The 25,158-nt window shown below is 43.4% G+C and overlaps 1 protein-coding gene across 5 annotated transcripts in view; it reads right to left on the bottom strand.

Annotated features, from left to right (window-relative positions):
• ppfia1 (PTPRF interacting protein alpha 1) overlaps positions 1 to 25,158 on the bottom strand; it is a 49,220-nt gene that overhangs the window by 7,480 nt on the left and 16,582 nt on the right. For 3 of the 5 annotated variants that reach the window (XM_078284988.1, XM_078285019.1, XM_071913986.2), the window contains exons 3-22: positions 22,516 to 22,617; positions 21,410 to 21,574; positions 21,127 to 21,201; positions 18,955 to 19,056; positions 17,107 to 17,334; positions 15,905 to 16,051; positions 15,202 to 15,336; positions 12,506 to 12,589; positions 12,238 to 12,369; positions 11,899 to 11,961; positions 11,514 to 11,593; positions 11,279 to 11,429; positions 10,342 to 10,565; positions 8,909 to 9,140; positions 5,282 to 5,406; positions 4,869 to 5,041; positions 4,612 to 4,705; positions 2,658 to 2,739; positions 2,066 to 2,266; positions 1,574 to 1,636 (exon numbers count right to left, since the gene is read on the bottom strand). In XM_078284988.1, the coding sequence (XP_078141114.1) occupies positions 1,574 to 1,636; positions 2,066 to 2,266; positions 2,658 to 2,739; positions 4,612 to 4,705; positions 4,869 to 5,041; positions 5,282 to 5,406; positions 8,909 to 9,140; positions 10,342 to 10,565; positions 11,279 to 11,429; positions 11,514 to 11,593; positions 11,899 to 11,961; positions 12,238 to 12,369; positions 12,506 to 12,589; positions 15,202 to 15,336; positions 15,905 to 16,051; positions 17,107 to 17,334; positions 18,955 to 19,056; positions 21,127 to 21,201; positions 21,410 to 21,574; positions 22,516 to 22,617 (2,658 nt within the window). The remainder of the gene's footprint in view (positions 1 to 1,573; positions 1,637 to 2,065; positions 2,267 to 2,657; positions 2,740 to 4,611; positions 4,706 to 4,868; positions 5,042 to 5,281; positions 5,407 to 8,908; positions 9,141 to 10,341; positions 10,566 to 11,278; positions 11,430 to 11,513; positions 11,594 to 11,898; positions 11,962 to 12,237; positions 12,370 to 12,505; positions 12,590 to 15,201; positions 15,337 to 15,904; positions 16,052 to 17,106; positions 17,335 to 18,954; positions 19,057 to 21,126; positions 21,202 to 21,409; positions 21,575 to 22,515; positions 22,618 to 25,158) is intronic. The other 2 variants (XM_078285055.1, XM_078285083.1) reach the window with 2 other exon arrangements.

Genomic DNA, 25,158 nt, shown 5'->3' with positions numbered 1-25,158 from the left:
GGGTGCATTTACATCTGCATTTATCCAATCCTCTATGGTCCGAACCATAGTGGAAAAGTTTCCTTTGTTGATTTTTGTAATTGGTTTGTTTAGGTTCACACTGAACAATTACAAGAAAACCAGGGCTTGTTTACACAGAAGTCACATGGACTCAGAAGCAGCTTGTTTATTGGACAGGTTTGGTTATCTGTCATCTCGAGAAGTTAGAGAAACAAATCTGATTCCAGTCCCTGTAACTTTAGCTAAGCATGATGGACTTATCTTTGTCATAATTTACCTTTGTTGGTGTTCATACCAGTTAAGAACACATGAAGAAATAGTTGAACTTGAGCGTCTCCTTATACCCATACAACCATTGCGTTCTGAGGCTTTTTCCTGTTGTTGGTTACCAAAGTTTGAACGCCATTGTTCTCACCTGCCTAGATGAACCGAACTAAAGGAATAAACGCTCCAGAGTTTGAATAAACCGCTCCAAACAAGCCTGCTGTGAACATGCCTTTAGAGACAAGTGATTTGACGAATAAGAAAGTAGGGTAAATACGTAGAGAGAGTAAACCAAGGTATTCCCCACTAAGAGATATTTTCAAAAAGGTGAACATAGCGTGAAAGAGAGCGAGTGTAAGAACAGTGGATGATCGGAGAGAGCAATAGGTGGGGCTGTCGGGGAACGTGTGCAAACCTGGGCCCAGCTACCCTCGTCATCCTCCTGGTGTTAGCATGGTTAGCGTGAGCATGGTGAGAAGAAAAGAGAGGCGGGGGTTAGTGAGGCAGCAGTGCTGGGTTAAGGCAGCTTAACATGCAAACAGAAAATTCAGGGTAAAAAAACACCAAGCTACGAATTAATTGTAAGGCCTCAAACAGGGAAGTGACAATAAAACAATGCCGAAAGTATTGTGTTTTTCCAGTGATAGCAATACCACATAATGAAAAATTAAAAGGTATTAAACTGTTTAATTATTTTTCCTTGTAATGAACATGAACATTGAGGTGGGGGTGTTAATGCTTAGTCTCGGTTTGAACAGAATGAAAGATTTTCTCATGTTCTTCCGTTTACCTTGGATACCTTGTTTTGGAAGCCGTCTGAAACACCTCTTCCTCCCAAAATTTTTTTTTTTTTTTAAAAAGTACACCCTCGTGCACTTTAGAAACTGCAGTCGTCAGTGTTGCGGTTTTTATTTCTTTTCGATTAATTGTGCAGCCCTAACACTCACACAAACACACACAAACCACTAGCTAATGTAAAGAGAAGACAAAGCAACTACGCCAGGTCTAAAGGGAGAAACAACAAGACTACTAATGCCCAACTAGCGGAAAGAAATCACCAACTAGCAGAAAAAATAAGGCCTTGTTCCAAGTTGCCCAGCGAGTTTCCCAGCAGCCAATGATAGAGTGATGCAATATTGTGTGGATATTAGCATTGAATTGATGTACCATGATTAATTGGCTCTAGTGTGAAACATTTATGCATGCATTGTATGAGGTCTGACTGTCCTGAAGACAACTTGGAACGTGCCCCAACAGTCACCACAGATTCGAGCAGCCAGAGGTGGCCAGCCAATCGGAGTAGACTAACCGTAGGGGGTGTGGCCGCCAAACTTTCCATCTCTTCGTGCGTGACCCAAACGTTTCCCGTGGACTGATCATTTGATAACCCCCAACCAATCACAAGTGAGAGAAGCGTGTAAAGAGTGATGGAGGACAGAAAGAGAGAGAAAATACAGGGAAGAAGATCAAGAAGCACTTGTTCATTTATTGTTTGTTATTGTTGAGGTTAGCTAATAAATTAAGCAACAATCGGAACAAGAATCCAGTTTGATAGTTTGATCCCATCATTAGTAAGTGTTAAGTGTGTAAGCAGTTCAAGAGTTAGCTCAAATGACAGTGGTCATGCCAAATCAGATGACAAGAAAGACTAGACAGAGGGCTAGTAGGAATCAAAAAGGCTAACTGTTTCATTTGATTTATCTCTATTAAGATGGCACATAGCTCTATGTGTGCATGTATGTGTGCATGTGTGTGTGTATGCATGTGTGTGTGTGCCCACATTAACCAGAGAGAGAAGTACCGTTCTGGAGGTGGGAGGGGCAGAAGGGCTGGTGAGAGACATGATTTCCTGGATGGCCAGGCGGAGTTTCAGACGGTGCAATGGGTTGCTGATGCCAATCTCCCTCTGGATCTCTGTGTCTGACAGCGCTGACATGATGGCTCCACTCTTCACGTTGGCACGGCATGCAGCCACGTACCAGGCTGGCATGCCCACCCACAGCTGGCAAGAAGAGGGCAGATGGGAGAGAGCGCCGGAGTTTAAGTAAGAGAAATGGTAATGAACATTGCAGCAGGACAAAAACTAGGACATGTTTATGGAAGAGAAAGAGAGAAGAGAGAAATTCAGGGTGGTTTTTGTTTGCTTGAAGAAGGTTTGTTGAGAACGAAAGCTTGCAAATACATGAAATTCTGCATGGATCTAAGTGTGCAGATGTTCCATTTCTTTTTCTGAGGATTTTGTCTGACTCTAGCACCTTAGCTAAGCCTTCAGCCAGGTGAGTGGTGGTTGTTCTACATTCTGAAAATTAAGGGTAGTGAAAGAGTTTTGTTGAATTGTTCAGTCTGTATTACTGGTTAGAAAGCTTTTCTGAGAGACTGTGTCTGTGTCTTACCTCCAGCCAGACCACAACTGTGGGGCCATCCCACTGGGCGAACGGCAGGCCCTGCCTGCGAGCCTCCTCCAGCAATTCATGCCTAAGACACAATATACACATTTACGCCAATATCCAGAGGACACTCGTGCATAGAAACAAACATGCATACACAGCCAGACAGCCAAATCCACAGATCCCCACTCACAACCAGCACTCAATCAAATTCACCTTTTGTACACACCCCAAAACAAAGACATCAACTGATACATGCATACTCAAAACAGAGAGCAGGAGTTTGAGAGAAAACAAAGAGAAACAGAAAGCCAAGAAGACTGAAACAGAGAGATACCCATCTGGAAAACTTTTGACAGAATATCATTATTTTAAGTATTAGCTTAGTGTTTGGCAAAACCTCCTCAGCCATGTGAAAGACTCCACTACCCACGGTTCAACCAGAGGGGTCTTTTGCCAAGCCTCTGGGATTGGGAGTCAGAGCTGAGAAACATTATTAGTCAATGGAGTTCTCTCCCAGAACCAGTGCTTTGAGGATCCTCTAGAGTTTAGTATGGAAGCATTCCTTTAAAACCACTGAATCAGTAGGGGACAGATAACATGCAAATAGGGGAATATTCAGGACAGGAGAAACATTTGCATCAGCTTTCTAAGGACTGTACATTCATTTCATGCAGATTCTGCCATCCAAGTCTATTGCTCTGCATTACTGGGATGCTGAATTTGAGGTTTGTCTGGACACTGCCATTTAACAGAGAATCCCTGAAAGTTTGTGGGACTGCTGGAAAGTAGGTGCTGATTTGGGCTCTCAGAAAGTTAATTTAACTCGGCACAAGTTGGTAGGTAACAAGACATTAATCTTAGCTGACTGAAGAATAGCAATGGGCTGAGTAAGACGTCTGCATTTGGCCACTAGATGGGGCTGTGCACCATCTAGCCACCATAGAGAACAAACCCATCTTCTGTTTGGCAGATCTGCCATCATAAAAAGCAGTAGATAGTAGATATGTCAAAGATCATCACTACTGGCATAGTTTAAAAACATAGAAATTAGCTTCAAATACATTTCTATTCTGAGGACATTTACAGCAACAGTAGTAATGGAGATAATGTGCATTGTATGCTTTTGCAAACAATACACCTTATGGACAGGGAAATGCACTGACATACTGCATTTCGGTTGAATTCGTCCATTAACTAACATCAACTTTCCTAAAGTTGTAGTGTCTAACTGTGTTCTAGTAGGAAAACCCCAGAGGAAACTTTGTCACTCGGTAAAAAGAAGGGCACACACATTCCTGTTAGTTAAGCTTTTCTGTGGAAGGCAGGGTAAAGAGCAGCATGGAAAAGCCATCAGGCATATGGAGGGACGGTTGTTTGGGATCCTTGGAGTTATTGGTGAGGGGTAAGTGAAGCCAAGTGTGGGAAGAAGATAAGGCAAAGCAGAAGCAATATGAACCAACTTACCCTGTCTTTGGACTACACATGGAATGAGAAGGGGATGATAGAAAAGAGGGGGGAGGTCGGCAAAACAATAAAAATAAAAGAATGAATTGATGCCTATTAAGGAGTTGTCTAAAAGCAAATTACAAAAATTACAATGTCTACAATATAATTGCACAAAACTACAAATGAAAATAATATATTCAAAACTTTGCGGGAGATGAGCGCAGTGGAAATGACTGGGTGTGAAATGGAAGGAGGATGAGCTGCTAAGATGCAGTTGTCACCACTAAACAGCGTGAGCCAGGTGGCGGGGAGTGAGGGTGAGAGCCGGCCCTGGACTGCAACAGGAGCACCAACCACAGAGTCACACTCGGGGACTTTTACATTATTAACACTGTACTCCAAAGCATGGACATATAGCAGGTGTCATCAAGTCCTCTTAAACATTTTTCCTCAGTCTACATAAAGTGTAGAGAGAGCAGCGGGACGAGTGGACTGTTGGGAAGACACCTACTTCTTCTGCAGCTTCCTGTTCTTCTCTGCCGGACCTCCCAGTGTGCCCATTCCCAAACCGTCCTTGGGACTGCCCTCTGCCTCGGGAGTGCCAGCTGGGATGACAGACAAACCTTGATCAGATCACTGACAGGGCGAGGAACAAGGCAACTACTGGTGGTGTGGAATGGAATTGCATTTACAAAGGTAAAGAGAGAAGATGCGGTATTAGTAGTGTGTGCTCGGGTGGAAAAAAAGCTCTGAGATTGATCGTCTGACCTTGGCTGGGGGATTCCTTGCCGGGGATGCTGGGTCGGCCCTTCTCCTTCTTCCCAAAGAGGCGTCCGATGGAAGACTTGATGCTCTTCTTCTTGGCTGCTTTGTTGAGGGAGTCCTGGCTGCTGTTACTACTGCTGGGGTTACTGCCTTGGCCGTCCTGCAGGCCAGCCAGCCTACAAGACCAGAGGGGAGAGATTAAGAGGGAGAGAGAATGGAGGGGAGGACAGAGAGACACACCAAAGAGATGAGGAGAAATTCAAGACAACAAGGAAGCTGTCTCTAGTTCAGTAATCTGACAGGTTCACTCAGTTGAACCTAGATCACTCTTTGCTCCAGCTATGCGCAGCTCTCCAACCCAAGAAGAAACTGGAGGGATGAATATAGCTATTGGGAGTCAGAGGCAGAGGTCTTACCCGCGGAGGTCTCGAATGTCTTCGTGGCTGGCAGCGTGTCCCGCCCCCTTGTTTAGGCGCATGGAGCGTGGGGTGGTGGGGGGTGACGTCTCACACCGGATAGTGGCCTTGTCGTCCTGAGCAGACTGCGTTAACAGACGGGGGACAGAGAACGTGTTAGTGGGCCAGTTCATTCTGTTTTTCAGACTGTGGAGACCAGGAAGAGGGGTTGTGAAAATAAAGATAACAGACTTAATTTTGCACACACAGCTGTTGACTGTGGACACCCATCAGATGAAACAACCATTTTTTTTTGCATCAAAAAACATCTAGCAATGTCATGTGTTTGGTTCATAACCTCACATCATGTCATTTTTTCAATATTTTTTTATACTCTCGACTGCATGTCAGAAAATGACATAAAAAGTTATCTTAAAAAAAAAAGAAAAAAAAGAGAGTTGTGGAACAAAAATTATACAAATGACACTCATAAAAAGTGATAGAGCTGAAGTGATGATTTCTAGAAAAACAAAATAATATTCAAACCCCTTTTTATGAAAAATTATGTCATAACAAGCATAATTTAAAAGATTTATCAGTGAAGTCAGGCATACATTGATTAAAAATAAATCAAATAAGATTAAAAAAAAAAATGGTACAACAGAAATCCATCTTCAAGGGACTGGCAAGGTAACTTAACAGTATCCTAAAAATGGGAGTGGAAGCCCTTGGGCTATCACAACAGAACTTCTAACATTTGACAGCTCTAAAGCAACATGTTTAGATGTTTGGGAATGGGAGATAAGAGAGTATGCAGAAGCATATAGTTGAACTGGATGGTAGATGGTGGCCGGTTGGGATGGAGAGGCTGAACATTGTGGGATGTGCTTGTCAAACTAGGAGATGATGGGAGGGAGAGGGGGAGTAATAGACAGATCAAATAGCAGAGAGCGGCCAGTGAGAGCAGATCTCTAGATTACCTTCCTGCGGTGCTTGCGCAGGTCACTAGGCTGAAGCATGGCAAAAAAGGAGAGAGGAGAAAAGCCGTTAGTGAGACGCAAGACACACCACTGGTGGAACCAAGCCATGCACAAACACACAAGAGTAGGACTTCAGGACAGATTTACCCAAGTACACTGACACACACACACACACACACACACACACTCACAGATTGCACACAGGCAGACACAAGTTCAGGAGTGAAGACCAACAGAAACTGAAAGTTTAATTGAGCAGTAGAGACGTGCTGTTCTGGAAAAAAGGTCTCCGGGAGCACCACAGCACCCATACAGTTCATCCCAATGGATGAAGAAAAAGAGACACTGCAAAACAACAGGGCGGAGGTTGGGATGAGGACGGGGTAGGTAGGGTGCAGCCTCGCTCAAACAAACTGAACTGGGAAATCATTTGTCCAGGAGAGAATGGTGGCGCAAGTTTTTGCAAACATCAGCAGTAATATTTCAGTTGAATCAAAGCAATGCTTAAGTTGATTCGAATAAGCGGCTAACTGGTTACCTCCAAGTCACATCAACACGTTGAAATTACGGATGACAATGGTATGAGCTATTTAGCTTAACAACAGCCAAGTGGTTATGTTTTATTTGACACTACACACATTGCCAAAGGCAGGGTGACACCTGAATTTATGAACCAGATCTGCTCTACAGTCATATTTTCCACTGTGCACCTAAAAAGGGGGAGGCCTTTTTCCCCTCTGCATTCCTCACAGACCTGGCATTAGCAGAGCAAATAAACCATCAACGTGCCACATTTCTATGGGAGTTTCTCCTGTCCCAGGAGGAAAAAATCTAATCACTCATTTCCTTTCCTCAACTGACAAAGTGAGGCCAAGGCAGGAAGAGATTAGTGAGCTATAAAAAGGGAAAACTGGGAACAGGAAGAGGAGAATGAGGGGGTGAAAAAAAAACATTCATTTCATCAACAAACATGTTCCTTTTCTTCCAGTGTCCTTTTGAATTAGAGATGGCAATTTTGACTAGTTTCACTGACGTTTAAACAACAGATGTGAAAGTTTAAAAGACAAGTCTAAAAAAAGAAATACGCCAAAGCTGGCAGTAGTTTTCAGGCATTATCTGCCAGCCCAAATGTAGCCTTCCTGCTTTTCTGTCAGGGACATTTCACAGTACTAATTCAATGAACTTCATCAACTGTTCAAATCCCTCATTCTAAGCAGCAGCACGTCACTTGAAGCTCTGTTTGAAGCAAGTTGAATTATTTGTTCTGATCGAGCAGGATCGCATCTATGGCAAGCTGCAGTAGAAGATGTAGCTAGAATGCCATTTGCCTTCGTTGGCAAGCTTCCACTCATGCATTTCCCTCCAAAGACACACCAACATATCTGAATTTAATAATATGGTCCTGCATAGCAATTTCACCGTTACATGGTCGAGAGAGCATTCCTATTTGTAACCTGCAGCTTACTGACATACAATCAAGCCAATGGATGATGACTTCATTTTTCACTGATTAGATTGATAAATGTGACACGTGATTCAGATTTTTTTTTATTATATTCATGACTCATAGAAAATGAATGCTCTATGCTCTATCTATCAAATGGTGTTTCTATTTATAAACAATACCAGTCTCAGAGTATTGAACTGGTTGTTCAAATATTCCCATCTAGCTGGAATACTGCTGAGTCATCTTTTGAAGATGGGCATAATATACATGGAAAAAGGTACATTATCTTCATTATAGAAATAACAACTTAATGTGCACCAAAAATTGTGAACTGTAAGTACGGAGGATTAAGGGCGTCCTGGTGGCTCAGTGGTCTAAGGCGTGTACCATGTAAAACATGACGTCCTGGATTCAAATCTGGCCCAGGACCTTTGTCGCTTGTCATCCCCCTCTCTCTTCCCAGTCTTTCCTGTCTCTCTGAACTTTGAACTACCTAATACAGGTAAAAATGCCCCCTCAAAAAATTCTTAAAAAAACAGGTAGGGAGTATTCACTGAGCTGCTTCTGGAGTGTGATAATTGGTGTGCCAGCAGACAACATGTGTTGGGAGGTAGGAGGAGGAGAAGAGGCAGACTGCACCCACCCAGGGAGAGGAGGAAGGGAGCCGTGGAGAGAGCTGCAGGTACCTGAAAGAAGTATGGTGCATAGCTATAGGCTTGTGGGGGGTGACTGAGGCCAGTCGCACCATAGGGCAGGTAAGTTACTGTCTGCTGGGAGAGGGAGCTCTGGATGACGTATGGGTCATAGCAATACTGCTACGGGCAGGGGCAGTTACATACACACACATTATTAGTATGCTAAACAAACCAATGAGTGAGGCAGCATTATGCAAATCAATGTGGAAAGGCAAACAAAATGAATACACATATACAGAATGAACACATTATACTCTCTTAGACCAACACTGCCAGCACAAGACACATCAACATGAACATGAAAAAAAGACAGAAGAGACTAAAAGCTGTCTCAGTCAACAACTGATACTGTATGACTGGTGTAATGACAAAAAACAATATTAGTGTTTAATCTCTCCTCCTGTGGGATGCTCTTAGGAGGAGATAACGGAATGAGACATTTTAAAATGGAGGGAAAAGAAATGTAACTACTACGAGCAGTTGTATGTTCCTGAGGGGAAAGATATGAGAGAAGGGGAAGTGTTACCAGGGTCATGACGCCCATACGGTCCAGCTCTCTGTTGGGGCTACGGGGGATACGTCTGGGGGTGGAGTGACCGGAGCCTGGGGGAGAGCCGCCCATGGAGGAGCCCGCGCACAGCGACGGGGGGATGGAGCTCATGGAGCGGAAACGTCCTCCCAGGCTGTCGCCGCTGCCCACCCGGCACTCAATCTCCTCTGCCCGCATGGCTGTGCTCTCCTTCTCCTCTTGAATCATTCTGTCAAGATAGAGGAAAGAGAGGAAGAGAAAGACCATAGTTAAAGACAGAGGAACAAACAGAGAGAGAGAGAAAAATACTAGGGTTGGGACAATATGCTTATCTCACAATACAATTCGATACACAATACGGGGTATCCGATTCGATATAACAACGATACGATGTAATAAATGAAAGATGAAAGACAACAAAGTCTGACTGAAGAATTATGTTTATTTCTGAGCCACAAATCTTTCTAGTAGGGATGTTCAAGAAAAATCGATGACCCCATTTATTGTTTGTTATGCATCACGTCAATTAACCTTAACGGTTAACTTGACTTGACTTTTGCGTCATTGCGTCATTGCAGCCAGTCCAACCACACAAATAACTATGAAACCAAAGTGGAGGGCTACTTGCAAGAAATCCCTCCACCACTTGATATGAATCCACAGGACTGGTGGAAAGCCAACCAAGTACGATTCCCGAGGCTGACAACACTAACGCAGGGTGCTTCTGCATCCCCGGGACCTCTGTCCTGTCAGAGTGTCTTCTCTGCCACTGGGCTGACGGTGAACACGACGGTGCGTATGTGGTGCGCTACTCTGCAGCATTTGGACATGCTGATCTTTATAAATAAAAATGTTTAGGCAACAGGCCTAAAACAGTTAACCCCAGCTGATTTGTTCAACAATAGGCCTTTTTAATTTCCTTTGGAGTTTGGAAATGTTATTTCAGTCGGACTAATATGGGAATATGACAATGCGAGATGAGAATGCGGCAGGATTTTACGAGCCATACATCGCCTACATAGATTACACATAATATTCTTATTTTGTTCTTTATGATTATAGCCTCCAAAATGTGCATCCCTACTTTCTAGTGATGACATTGCCTTGCTAGAATGTAAACAACAATTTAAAATGTCATTACAAAGTGCAAATAATATAATTTGGATGGAGAGCTTTTGAAACTGTGACGGGCGAGCCGTCTCATTTGTGATTACTACAGCAGAATAAAATGGAGCTAATACCAAAATTCATTTTTCTGCCCCACGATACGTATTGCCACATTTTGTATTGCAATATATTGATTTCGATATTGTCCCATTGCTAATAACCACAGTCAGCTATGCAGTATAACTAATTTCAGTTCAAGTTAAAGTGTCTGCCATTCATGGCCTTTGGTCTGCTGGGTATGCTAGGTATATAGCTGCTGTTACCTGATTTCATTGTTGATGGCATCCAGCTGCTCCTGCAGCATTAAGGCCAAGGTCTGTGCATCAGCCTGGCCACCAGGGGACAGCAGGTCCACCGAGCTGAAAATTGTCTCTCGGTCCTCCTCCAGGTCCGAGGCCTCCAAGTCGCTCTCAAAGGCCTGGGCCACATTAGCCAACACGTTGGCCTGCTGCACGCGCTCCCACTCCTGCTCATTCAGAGTCTGCACCTGGATCGACCCATAGACGGATAAAAGGAGGAAAGAGAATGGACAGAGGGAGACGGAGAGACAAAAAGTCATAGGAGAGACAGAGAAGCAGAGGGATTAAAGGCAGGAAAAGGATATTGTAAGGAGAAAAGAGATCAGAGCGAAAGAAAGGAAAGGATGCAGAAAGAGAGAAGGCAGAGAGGAGGCATGTGAGAGAATGAGGGGCAACAGTTTAGTGGACACTTTAGTACTTGTCATTAATGCACTACACAGACAAGTAACTGTCATTGTCATCTCCGCCACACTGACTTACATGTCGCTGATGTCCAGTGGAGGCAAACAGAAAGAGATGGAGAGGAAGAAAATCATCAGAAAAAACCCAAACATTAGACGGTAATGGGTGGGGGGAAGGAAAAAGACAGACAATACAAGCAATACTTGTTACAGGGAAGTCAAAAGAAAAATAAAGTCAACACAGTATATGCTAAAGTGTTAGCATGGAGCACCGGACCGAACAATCTACTGAGGACACATGGATGATTTTGGTGTCCATGTTCTCATGACTTAACAGGTAAGTTGATCAGCTCCAAACACCCAAAAACTTGGTGTACTCATTCAACCACTTTAAAGAACCTAAAATAGGAGTAATACGTTTTTTTCAGTCAATCAGTAAGCAAATGTGCATATGTATGCTATTAACAGATAAGCCAACAGCAGATGGGCTAGGAGCTCACCTTGGACGGCTCGTCCCGGAGCGCTGCCACCCGTCCCTTCTGGGGCCGTCTCAGCACCAGAGCGCCGCCGTAGTGGTCCGAGTTGCTGTCCATCATGGAGGAGGCCGACACTGGGTACCTGAAATCTGGGGTGCTTCCCAGGTGAGACCGTCTGGAAAAGCACATACACACACATCAGAAAGAGTAACAGAGGCCAGAAGTTGAACTAATGAACTCTGCTGTTTAGCTAGCTTACCCATGTAGTAAGGAGTTGCTCCTGCTCCTGCCCTGCTCGTTCTCTGCCCTCATGGTCTCAATCTGGATCAGGAGCTGCTCCTGAGGGACGGGATAGTTACAGACATCTTTGTCAACTAGTGGAGAAACACATTGTCTCTAACCCTGAACTTAGGCCACTGTTTACTCTGTATTCATTCAGGGGGCCAATATGTAGAATAACTGCTTTTATTATAGTCAAGCAGCACAAGAAACAAAAAAACACAAGTGACAAAAAAGGGGATAGATGCAAAATCAAAACCAAAATCAACCCACTTTGCTAAGAAAAATAAGAAACACTGGGCAAGAATATAGCTTAGCTATACTGCAGTGCTACCAGGCCTAACCCTAACCCATTGATCCCTCACCTTGTCATGGTGTGACTCCTCAATCAACTTCTTGGTGTGCTCCAGTTCTCTTATCAGGGCATTCTGAGGAGAGACAGCACCAGGAAAATCAAGATGATCCAACAAGCTGTCAGATGCTACAAGCTTTAGAGGTACTGGTTGTGCACCTGTCATATAACATCATTACCATCTAGTGATGGGGCATATTGGAGGAGCAACAAACATTCATTATGGAAAATAACTGGTGTAGTCGATTGATCAGCCTTTTTGCTCGCCTCACTGACTTTGAAATGTGCTATTAGATTGATTGTAAATCATCATTATACATCATTATACTAGTCTCGTCTATACATTATCCACCTTATCCTCCAGAGCAGACATCCTCTCTTTGAGGTGGAGCTGGAGTCTCTCGTTGGACTCTGACAGGAGCTTATCCACTGTCTCAGACAGACGCTTGTTGTGCTCCTCGTTCATCTTCTCCCGTTGCCGTGCCTGCACAAACAGCAAAAAAAAAAAATAGGCCAATGTGTTAAAACCATCAATAGCAGTAAAATGTGTCAGAAGGCCTACCTCAATGACAGCATCTACTATTTCCCCCTCCTTCCCTCCCTCCTTCCCCCCTTCTCACCCTGAGCAGTTCCTGGTTCTTCTCCTCCAGCTGGGCCTCCATCTGCCTCAGTCTCTCCTCCACGTTGCCATGGCGTTCCTCCGCCTGGGAGGGAAGGGGGACAAGGGTCAAAACAAACCCTTTAGCCTTTCTGTCTTATCATAGCCCAAAGGCTCAATATAACCCATCCTCTCAGAGCTACTGAGAGGGCTTTGATCTCCCCTATAACGCGCTTTGTCATCCATCCTGGAGAAGGACCTAGCTGAACAAGGGCCCAACTAAGCTTGGCCCTGTTAGAGAGGTTATGAGGACAAAGCTCAAGTCCTTCAAAAGGATGGGGTAGATTCCTTCAGCCACCAACCCACACCCACAGCAGCAGCCTGGGAAGCACACGTCTACATACATCAACTTGGAGCCAGTGGGTGAGAAACATGCATCAGCAGGGCCAGGAGAGGACAGCAAAGCAGCACAACCCACAGAACGACTACAACAAACAGAACTGTAGGACAGCTAGTACTCCCCATAGTGCAGATACAAAAAATCTGCCAAGAGGTCTAGCAGCATTTCATTCAAGGTTCTACCAAGGACTAGGGGCATGTTTATTCAAATGAGAATTATTGGCTGATGAAATAATAGAGAACCATCAAATATTTAATCTCCAATTAAGCATATTTAAAAATATATAAACCAATTCAATTCAAAAGCACTGCATTTATAGATTCAAAAGACATGGGGAAACATTTTTCTGCGCGACTGCCTGTACCAGCTTTCTAGTAGCTCTAATGGGCAGGGTCTCCACACGTCTTTGAGCAAATCAGCTGGCACTTCCTGTTTGTGTTAGATACCAAACTTTTAGGGATTTCTGTGTTTGAGGAAAAAAAGGAGAGGTACCAGCATGAAGCTCAGAGCAGCGCAGATGCACAAAGCACACACGCAGGCAGACAGGGAAGGCTGGGTCAGGGCCAGGTTTGAGGCTTAAAGGGATACCACGGCATTTTGAAATTTGGTCTGGTACTGCATTTAACCAGGCACTTGTCATGTAGAGGATAAAAGCACTACGATTAAAGTCCGAGTGAGTTGAGATTTTGTTGACAATATTCTTGTCTAGAGCATGTTATGTACATATACCTTTTAAAATTGACAAGCATGCATTTTAGCCTGTATCTTTAGAATCAATTGCTGCTTTGAGGAACAAATAGTTTGTCATTTTTGTAGCAATGCTTCTAGAAATCTAAACACGACCACTAGTTTCTATTGGCCTGGTGAAATTCAATAACAGAACAAAATTGCAAGTGTCCCGGTATCCAGGAGGGCTTGGGACGGCATTGTGAGTGAAGCTGGTCTACCTTCTTCTGAGTCTTAGTGCCTTTAGAGCCACATAGATCAGACTAGGGGTTTGAGGATGACCACACAAAATACCAGACGATGACAAAGACAGAGAGAAATGAGAGAGAAAAGAACAGGGTATACTTTTAGTGTGAGCTTTAGCACCATTAAAGGTAGTGGGCGGAGGGAGGGAAAGAGAGAGAGATTCCAGTGTGATCCTACAGTAGAAAATCAAAGGCAAGACAAGACTTTGATGACCACTCTCACTTTCATGTCCAGCGCTAGAGACGGAGCATGTAGATAATTAGATGAAATGTGGTGTTAGAGGAGGAATGATACAACTGGGGATGTTAAGTGGAAGGATTTAGTGGGTGGAAAAGGACCAGAGTAAGAGGCTGATGGTGGAGTAGATGTACTGTGAGTTCCTCCAAGTGGGGGAAGGCAGACAGGAGAATGGACTGGTTGATGACGACGACCAGACATTTGGATGGAAGCAATATCAAACACACAGAGGAGGTTCTTTCCATTTCTATGAACGTCTCCCTCTCCCTTGTCTGGCACTCTTGCAGTCTCCTATACAACAACTATATGACTTTGGCTCCAGTCAGAAAGGAAATGAGTCAGGCTCATTAAAAATGCACGAGTGACGGGGGAAATGGCTGAGACGAGGCATGACGTGAGATTGAAGAGGAAAGGGAGCAGAAAAAAGCAGGTAAAAAAAAAATTAGCCAAGTAAAAGAAGAGCAGGAAAGGAGGTACAGGGGGATAAAGAGAAACTGCATCACTTGTTAAAAAGATGGTTGAGGAGCCTCTTTACTGATAAACTCTGAGAACAAAACGCGAGTGTGTTCTTTGTTTCAGAAATTTACTTGGAGCCAGTTTTACTACTAATAAGGTGCCATGAGACCAGTGTGGTTTCAGCAGTATGTGTTGTCCCAGAGTAACAGCCAAACTATAAATGGATGAAGACTCAAGCCAAATGTCTAAAAATAGATCCCTGTGGATATTTGGAGAAACCTAAACAATGGCTTCCTCAGTGGCTTCCGCAGGGGGCCACTGAGGTTGTTGCAACGTAAAGGAAATTACACTGCAGTCCTGACAACAGTACATGTGTGAGTAGGTTTATATGGGTGACGATCATAGTTAGTGGTAATGCAGTTTTTAGTCAATGCAGATTTTGTTTTTCCCCAGCTAATTTTTTCACCATTTCCATTTTTTCCAGCAAGAACTGTGAATGGAAAGAGCAGGTTCAGGATTTTCATGAGCTTCTTATTGACCAGTTAGCAATCAATAAAGACAGCCATCGCAAAATCCCAAATCCACCATTTAAGAGGGAGTTAAAGACCTGTGTGATGAGAGATGTGCCTGGGGCTGTGGACAGCTACTGGTACCTTTGTGAGGGCGGCTACCCTCTGTGCTAGCTCGGCTTCCACCTCAGGCAGAGTCTCTGCCTTGCGGATGGTCTGCTGCAGCTTCTGCTCGGCCAGCTCCAGCTTCTCCTGGAGCTGCCGGTTTCTGTCCTCAGTCTGCAACAAACAAACAAACAGTCATTAGCAAGGATGATGGGGGCTCATCAGTGCTACATCCTGGCCTGGGGGTTTGCTTTCAATTCCACAAGGGGAAGTGAGTGTCAAGCCTTAGAACTGTAGGTCAGAGAGAGTGAGAGACAAAACGAGACAGAGAGAGAGGGCGGGGAGGGGTGGGGTGGATAGGAAGGGAGGAAGAGAGCATTCACAATGATAAAAGAAAGAGAAAGCCCACAAGAAAAGAGGAGAGGGACATCTCCATCTCAGTGAGCACATGTAAAGAAACAAGCCAGTGTCTGGAGGCTTCCCATTCAGTGCCTGCTGCGCTGGTCAATGTGTGAATACAGTGGGAATTCATTAGCAGGGGGTTCTTAAGCTGCCAAGGAGCCTGCAGGCGATTCCTGCTGGCAGACAAACCCAAGAGACTCGCACACCAAGATGCCTTTTTCCACTGAAGACCCAACAGCTGGCAAATAATAGTGTGTGTTCGTGTGTGTCTGAATGCATGTACATGTATACAGTATATGTGTGCTGTTTTAAAGTTGTGGTCGAGGAGTATGGGGCCTACTTGTCTGAAGAGGGACTCCTTGTTGGCCACTTCATTCTCCAGCTTGTCGTTGAGGTCGTGGACGGAGGTGGCCTCCCGCTGAGCCGCCAGGTAGCGCTTCTCCAGGGTGGTGATCCTCTCTTCCATGTCTTCCTTCTGAGCCATTGACTACACACACACACACACACACACACACACACACACGGGAACATTCCCATTAGTGTCTTCAGCATTTGTGAGGTCCAACCTTGACTGGCATTAACTCTAACCTGCCATACCCTCCTACCTATCTTCTGACTTTCACGTCTTCAGACTAGGGATGCTTAAAAATAAAAGATTTTTTTTCAAATCAAACGTTCTTTGTTGAGTAGTCACGCCAAGTTAGCTTATCAATTTTAATTAATTGTTATCAGTATCGCTATACAAATTAACAAATGCTTTATTTGAACTGTGCGCAAGAGGGAGCCATATAGATTGCGGCGGGGAAACATTTTCAAATGGCTCTGGCATAGAAAACTGCAGCACACTGGAAAAGTTAAACAAGCAAGAAGCACAGATCAGCAGGGGAGTATTTCACTCAAGGAGATATGAGGTTACCGTTGCCAACATTGTAATGTGGTGTACATACACGGTATTTTGAGTGTTAGGATGACATTTGGACTGGAATACATCATAAGCAATATAGTCAGCCTGAGATTCTTTACCTTAATAGGCTTAATATTCCAATATATAGTTTGTAATGTTGTCATTGTTAAAACACATACCGTCTCAATGGTGTTTTATCTTTTTTTTACAACAATTTTAAGTAATCCTTTTTGGGTACTTCTTTTTAAATAGGCTGCACTGAATCAAAGTTGTAGGGCATTGCTGCACAGATACAGGAGGGAAGAGATGAGAGTGTGCAAGACTTCCTAATAATAAAGATCATTTATTGATACTGATTCTCAATTTGTGCTTTCAGATTATTTCAGCCACTACGCTGTTCCAATATGACCAGTATTTCAGGTGGCTGTAAAATATCTGGACAACTGATTGCAATTTTTTGGGGAAAAAGCAGAGCTCCCTCACAAATTGACTGTTTTATAACATATTCATACCTAACTGACTTAAAGTTTTCATCTGTCAACGTCAGTGAAAATGGATTGGCATAAGTATTTAAAATGCATCTCCCTAGTTCAGCATTAATGAGGTTTTGCGCTCCAACTAGCCCCAGGCCTCCCTACCTCTCTCAGGTCTCTCTGCAGTCGCGTGTTCATGTCTTCAGACTTGATCAGGTCCTTTCGGGCCGTGTCCAGGTCTTCCTCCAGCTCGTTGATGCGCGATACCATAGCGGCCATGCGCTCCTTCATCTGGCCCAGGTCAGCTGTCTGACGCTCCACCACCTCTTGGAGTTCACCCACCTTCCCCGGCAACAACTCCTCCTCCTGACTCAGCGAACCGTCTGACGACCGCTGAAGGTGACATTAACATAACTGCATTAGCCAGTGTACACAAGATACTCATCACAGGTTTCGCCACTTTAATATTGCATCAGAAATGCAGCATCTTGTCTTACGGAGACAGGGATGGGAAAATATATTGAAATTCAATATATCACAATACAAAAATGTGACAATACACATCGTGAGGCAGAAAAATGAATCGCGATATTAGCTACATTATATTCTCCTGTAGTAATCAGAAATGAGATGGCTTGCTCTTTACAATTTCTCAAGCTCTCCATCTAAATTATATTATTACACTTTGTAGTGACATGTTAAATTGTTTACATTCTTGCGAGCCAATGCCATTGCTAGAAAGTAAAATGAACATAATTCTGGACAGTCAGACTTTGTTGTCATTTAACTTTTACTTATTACATCGTATTGTGGTTGTATTGAATCTAGAACCCCATATCGTGTATCGAATGGTATCGTAAGATAAGCATATTGTCCCATCCCTACATGGAGATATTTCCCAGCTGGAGCTATTGTGTGCAACGCAACACTTTGCAAAACCCAAGAATATCACCTGCTGGGTAGATCTGTTGGGGAAAATTCTGTCTCTCCTTTGAACTCACATTTTTCTGCATACTTCCTTTCCCTCTCTTTTTTGCTCTGTTGCTGTTGTTCTCAAGGTTCAAGATTCTTTATTATTATGAGCACAACAAAACAGCTAGAAGCAGATAATGCTAGCTATGAAATTCTGCTAGCCACAACAATGTAAACAATGTAATCCGTGTGTTGTGTGGGTCCCCCTTTTTTTTAAATTAATGGGCAACTACTTTCTTTTACTGTTTGAAATGTAAGATTTATTTTAGGTTACTGAGAACCTGGGATGGGGCGGGGGGCGGGTTAACAGTGAAGGGAAAAGGAATGGTTAGGGGGAGGGGAGGGCTCAAGGGGAGATGATTGTAAAGATTGTCTTATTATTGTGTCATGTCTATTTTGTTTGTGCATACGTTTGTCCTGGATAGCAGTAAACCATTGCTAATTTAGATAGCACTGTAACTGAGATCTGTAGTGTATCATTTTTGTTTAAGTGTCTCATGGTATATTTTGTGTATTTGTTCTGTGTTAATGTCCTGTCTACTGGTGATCAGCATCCCAAAAACATTAATTAGGAATACAAGTCCTTGATCCAATAGGATTGTCCTTCTTTCAACATCTCCCAGAGGAAGATGAAACAACGGGAAGAACGCCAAATGTCCGAATGGAAGAAAGGTTGAAAGATGAAACCACTGAGTGAAAATGGAAAACAACTGAGAGGCAACAAGTCCAGTTTGAAAAAGCAGTTTCTATGGTTTGCATAGCATGTATGTGACAAGACCTCAGCCTGACACATATCCACATACCGCCAGTTAACTCAAATAGAGGCAGGATGGAGCAACAGAGAGACGCAATGATGGAAGAATTGGAATACAAGCGGGCCATCACAGAGAATAAGGAGCCAAAGAAGCTGATGACTTCTTTGCAAAGGCTTGCTGGGTGGTCTGGCTGGATGCTTGTCACACACAGGCAAGTGCAGCCTTTCCCCCTCTCTCTGCCCTCATACACACACACCATTTCACACATTCTGTTGAATAACCTCACCTTGCCATTAGTGCTTGGTGTGTTTTCAGAGTTGTGGTTGAGCTCGCTGGTTCCATCTATCAGCCCTCTTTTCAGGCTGCTCTGCTCCCTGAGGTAAGCCACCTAAAGAAATGACAGACAGTTTATCACCTTGTCTAATCATTCATTTACTGAGAAAAGCCATCTAGACAAATAGCTGGTTAACAACCAAACCACATGAGAGCACACAGCTAGTTTGCTAGTCTGCTTTTTACCATTTGTGATTTTTTTCTTTATTTTCCCATTTCTCTTAAAAGGTACTGTCTCTGTCTGTGTGTGTGTGTGTGTGTGTGTGTGTGTGTGTGTGTGTGTGTGTGTGTGTGTGTGTGTGCGCATGGGACAGAGAGAGACAGAAGAGCAGATAGCTCAAACCACTGAGTGCTGAGGGCCTTGAGTTCAAACCACAACTATTCTGGTTACGAACTCACACATGAATAAACTGCACAGAGCAACACTCTATGCCAAATGGCCAAAAGGCAGGAAAACAAAACAGCAAAAAGCTGCTTTGCCTAAGGAAGTAAAGTTACTCATAAAAGTAGACAGTGGCAAGTGGTGGTTGATTGTTTGTGTGTGTGTGTGTGTGTGTGTGTGTGTGTGTGTGTGTGTGTGTGTGTGTGTGTGTGTGCGTGCGCGCGCGTTCCCAGGCCAATTCCCAGGAATAAAAGGAGGGCTGTAGCATGAAGCAGAGAGGAAATCTAGGCCACTTTCCCAAGATCCTCTGGGCCTTTTGTCAATCTTAATCCCATTCATTACACAGTAGACTCAAGATTCATCCTTTGCATGCATGTGCGCATGTGTGTGTACATTAGAGATGTGAATCTCTCCTTCTTAGACCGATTCAGTATGAATCTCAATATGTAGTTAACAATTCAGTACAGCAAAGATCAATATGATTGCAATTCTTTTTTTATTTGATCAAATACAATAGAATTCAGTGCCATGATGACTAATGCAAAGTTTACTTGTTATCGCAGTGTCTTGGCGGCATTAAATCCTAATTGTTTGAAAACTACATGAGCAAGAACTGTAAGCTTCATGCATCACGGCACCTGTAATGAATCCAAAACCAAAATTTACTTGGTGGGCTGTTAATTTACTGGGCTGGCCTTATTTTGACTCTAGTTAGGACTTGTGGTAATCAACAAAAAAACACCATTTTGTGGTAATCAACATTATCCAGCTAACTGATTCAGCATCATCCAAATGACTGAACTTTCTGACCAGTTGCACATTTTACTGTGACAGATAATGTACCTTTGTTTGATATTTCTCTGGAGCTTGACAACATAAATGCACTTCTCAATGTCCCCATCATTATATAATCTTTCAGCAATGCCAAAATTTGAGCCACTGCTAGAAAAATGAAAATCTTCCATTCCACCTCACCAAAAAAAGAAAAAAAGAAAAAAGGATAGGGACAATTAGTCGTTGTTATATAAAGCATCCCAGTGCACAAAACTGTGGAAGTGACAGTGTTTCTGTACAAACAAATCGTGACAGATTGCAATGACAATATAAAATGAAATGGTGGGACACTACTACTTACATTTTATGTGTGGTTGGCATTGCAATGGTTAGTTTGCTGTAAAACATAAATCTAAATGCATCACTCAGTAAGTGCATGTTTTACGTATGAAAAAGCTGCCAATAACAGAAGTCAATCGTGTTATTTGACAGCTTCAAAATGAGTTTGAATGCATGAACACTTCCGAGTCGTTCCATTGAGCCGTCAAGTCGTTCCAGTGAATATTCCCACATCAAGTGAATGCAGCATAAACTACAGCCACATTCACAAAGGGAAGGCGGCCTAGTCGTAGCCCAGTGTGACATGGAGGGAGAAAAAAATGATACATAAGAAATAAACTAACAGAGAAATCAACCAACTTTGACCTGATACCGCATGTTTAAATCAGTACAGACTTGCACAGCTGGTCCAGTTTCCCGATTCAAATTGGATAATCATGACATCCCCGGTGTGCAGGCACGTGTGTATGAGCCTGAGCTTCTGTGCATGTGTGTGCTACAGTTGGACTCAAGAGAATTTCCTCTGATTCTATTGAGTTACTTCTCATTTGCAGTCAGCTTTCCGCAAATGTATGCCCTTATGTGTATGTGTGTGTGCATGCGTGTGAGGGAATATATATGCCTGCTTACTTCTTTGTGCGAGATGGTGAGCTGTTCTTCCAATGCGCTGCATCTTTCCAAGGCCACGCGCAGTCTCTCCCTTACCTAGAACACATGAGAAATAAATGAATCAACATGAAGATGGAAGACGACTACAGCCTTACAATATCTTCACATCTTTTCTATTGCTTTGCCATGCAATATGAAATATCTCTAACGCACACGTTCACATGTAAACAAACACACACATCTACTTCACTCGCTCCTCTCAACCACTCACCAATCTCCCAAATAGACAAATACACACACATACCTTCTCATCTAGGGCTTTGTGGTGTTCGAAGAGGGACTTGAGGGCTTTGAGGACCTCCACCTCGCTGGAGACGCCTGCTGGGGACTGAGCCTGCCTCTTCACCACCGTCATCCTCAGACTGCGCTCATGGCGAGACACCAGGCACTCCAGGTGCTCCAACAGGAGCTGGACACACAATAGACACTGTTACAAACCTATACATCAATGTCAGGCTCAAAGGCTTGTGACGAGAGGAAACCAGACAAATGCGCACAAGCATGCAACATGATCCTTACTGTCTAGGAGCCAGCGCTATAGGACAGTGATAGACATAAATATGTATGATGCCATTCAAACCTATCCCAAGCACTACAAAACATATATAATTTTCTATAGTAAAGGTAGAGCTTTGATGAAGCTGTGGAAAGATCTGTGATGTATTCTTGTTGGAGATCTGTTGTTTTTGCATTAATACGCCTCAAGTGTGTAGATCTAGGTCGGTTGATAGCCATACAGAGTGTAACCCAGTAACCCCAGCAACAAGGCATACAAATACATACAGACCCACTATATCAATCTCAGCCTGGATTAGCTCAGCTAGAACCCATCTATACAGTGAGCAGACAAGCAATGATTGGCCTTAATCCTTCCTTATTCCCCTCCTCCAGCATCTTGTTTTTATTGTTGTTTTCCCACCTTTCCCCCTCTCCCTTTTTCTCCATTGTGTATCCTATTGAGTCCAAGCCTGGATTTTCAAATCAATGATCTCACATGATAGACCAATTATTTTCACTGGCCAACCCTGTTAGGTCTCTGAAGTAAAAAGCACACAGCTGACTGTTATGCAATTCACTGTCACTACCAGAAATATTCTGATGATGCTGCAATTGTAGGGCCAATAACTTGTGACTGGTTTGGATCATAGAATAGAAGCAGATTCATTTGTCAGCTAGTGTCATGACAACTATCTACACCAAAACAAACACAAACACAGGGGAATAGTGGAGATTGTGTCCTGTTTAAAGACAAAATCCTTGTTTGTTGTGCTTTAAGTTACAGTGTGTACTAGTGACAGAGTAACTGTGTGCACACGCGTATGTGTGTATGTGTGTGTGTGTTCTATTGACCCGTGTGTTGTTCCTCTCTGCCTTCAGCTCAGCGATCTCCTCCTCCTTCTCCAGTAGCTGCTCCCGACACACGTTCACCTCCTTGGTCAGTGCAGCAAACTCCTAAAATAGAATTGGACAATTACAGTAACATTGAAACTGTTAGTTAAGAAGTTCTGTTTTACAGTCCAGGAAAAAACTACAAGAACAAGAAAGGACAAGTTAACAAGTTTTATTGTCACTACACATTTATGTGGATGTATTACGCTTGCATCTTTACTTTTTAGGTACTTTAAGCTTTGATCATTTAAAAAATGTGAAATATCCAGTTTGTCTTTTCCTCGCATAATGGAACTTCAATGTTTTCCCTAAATGGATTGCAACAATCTTATGTTCACCCCCAGCGGGAAATGGATGCTATTAGAAACCATATTGCTTTTCAAACAACAGAGATAGTTCATTATGGTTTCTCGGGCACTCTCGCAGAGTATCACTAGTGTAGACCAGATGGACTTATGCAGAACTGCCCTGGAAGCCAACAACGTCCAGATATTACAACATAGGAAACACACAGCGACAGGATTTGATGTAAAAATGGAAGCAGAAAAATGAAAGATGGAAAATCAAAGCAACAGAAAGAGAGGAGGCTAACACAGCTTTCATCTGACTGAATGTCTACAGTCTATGAAAATTACAAGTGAACACATGAGACTGACACTTTGTGAACAGACTTGTCCTAATAAACTCACATTACTCTCACATCTCTCTCTCTGTCTCTCTCAAACAAATGTACTTGCACACAAAAACACACTCACATACATGCACACACACACTGCTTTTAGGGATTAAACGCATGGTTGGGCCCAGAGAATGTGCCATCCTGATTTTTCGCCCTGTAGGACAAGCACCCTGAGTGGCGAGGCCTTCTTCTTACGTTTCCGAAAGGGAGAGGGGGGTGCAGGGGGTGGGGGGCTGCTGGAACTGATCGTCCTTTTCAGTCACTACCACAACTATTCTCTCTTCCCTTCACCCCGGCCTCTGAGCTTTTCCAGCGACTGGCACCGATTCTGCTCTGCTAAAGGAGTAAGGGAGCGTTGGCCATTGGCTAGGACCAAGGTCTGTGGCTCTCCTCTAGCCAATGGGAGACGATAAGAGGCGGGCCTAGAGGTAATTACAGAGCGGATGACTTCCTACATTCCACAGCAGAGGCTGAGGTTGAGTCGTACTGCAACCTTAAGATTTCTCTTTCCCTCTCTCCCCCATCTTTGACCCTTTTCTTTCCAGCTAGCTTTCCTTCACTCACCCTTTAGGCCTCGACTTCATGCTGACTGAAAACTGGGGCAGTGTGTTTACACAGGTTGGGTACTTGCTTGTGGTCTCCACTGTGAGATGTTGACATTTTGAATGGTGGAAGTGTGGGTGAATGATTTGAGTCTGGCAAATCAAACCGTGGAGAAGTCTCAATGAGCAGGACTCACCTGCTGACCAACTCAATATGTCTGTCCATCCAAGCTATAATCTAGAGAAATTACATTTTCCATTATTTTCACAATGCCCACAAGAAATAAACCTACCAAATGTCTCTATGTGATTAACCGTTGGGTTGTTGACAGGATGCACAGTGTTGTGATCTTCAAGCCGAAAGTCAAGAGGGTGTAAGATAAGAAAAAAACGCTTAAAAAAAGGAAACAAAGGAGACTACACTTTCAGTTGACTTTCATTACCATTAATTCACGACCTGATCACAGCGATTCTGAGGGCGTCAAATGTATTGTTGCCAAGAGCAATTGGTAATTAGCAAGGGAACACTGACTAGTCCTCTGTCTGTACCAAACGTCAAACGACACTAGTTTGCTCGGGAATATTGGGAATATGAATAAAAATGTTTCAGAAACCTCAAACCCACCTCTTCAAATAAGCAAAATTCTTTCTTTCAAGTGAAAATTTTACTAGTTCTCCACAATAATGATTATTTCAGAGATACCATTAGTATAAGTTTGATAACAACGGTTTGATAGTATCGGTTTGACAGTACTAGTTTGACAGTTTCCACCAAACAGGACACAGTAGTTAACAGGTATGCCACCAGTGGATAGGTGAGAAGATTGGTGGAATGGATGGCTGCCATTAGAGATAGTCCTAAATCATCTGCCTATATTCTAGAGCAGGAATGGGGGAGGGGAGTACGGACACCAAGCTTCAAATCCAAGTGTTCATTTGTTCACATGTGCATACAGACAGCATAAATCCTAAAATAAATATATGCATAAAATTTAAATGCACAGATTGCGTGCGAAACAATCATATACATGCAGAGAGAGCCGTGTGTGTATGCAGGCCTGATCCCATCTCTCCCTGCAGCAGGGTAAATTGGCGTCAGGCTCAGTGAGTGTAGATGAGTGACATGCTGGTTAGAAGTGGACTGGGCTGCCCTGTAAGCCACAGAACAGGGGGAGGGGATTAAAGGAGGGGGACATGGATATGTGTGCCAACCTCTTAAAGGAACAGCGTACCAAAACACAGAGGAACACACAAAAGCATTTCAGGGATTACTATACTGTACGGGTCTACGCCATGGTTTTCAGTATGCAGTCCCATGAAGAACAACCCAACGAAATACTCTAGCAACAGAGGATTTGAGTGGTGTAATTTTAGAAGCCATCA

The sequence above is a fragment of the Centroberyx gerrardi genome, chromosome 1, assembly GCF_048128805.1.
Source record: "Centroberyx gerrardi isolate f3 chromosome 1, fCenGer3.hap1.cur.20231027, whole genome shotgun sequence".
NCBI lineage: Eukaryota > Metazoa > Chordata > Actinopteri > Beryciformes > Berycidae > Centroberyx > Centroberyx gerrardi.
Note: the sequence above shows the minus strand (reverse complement) of the source record. Positions and strands in the feature narration are given on the sequence as shown.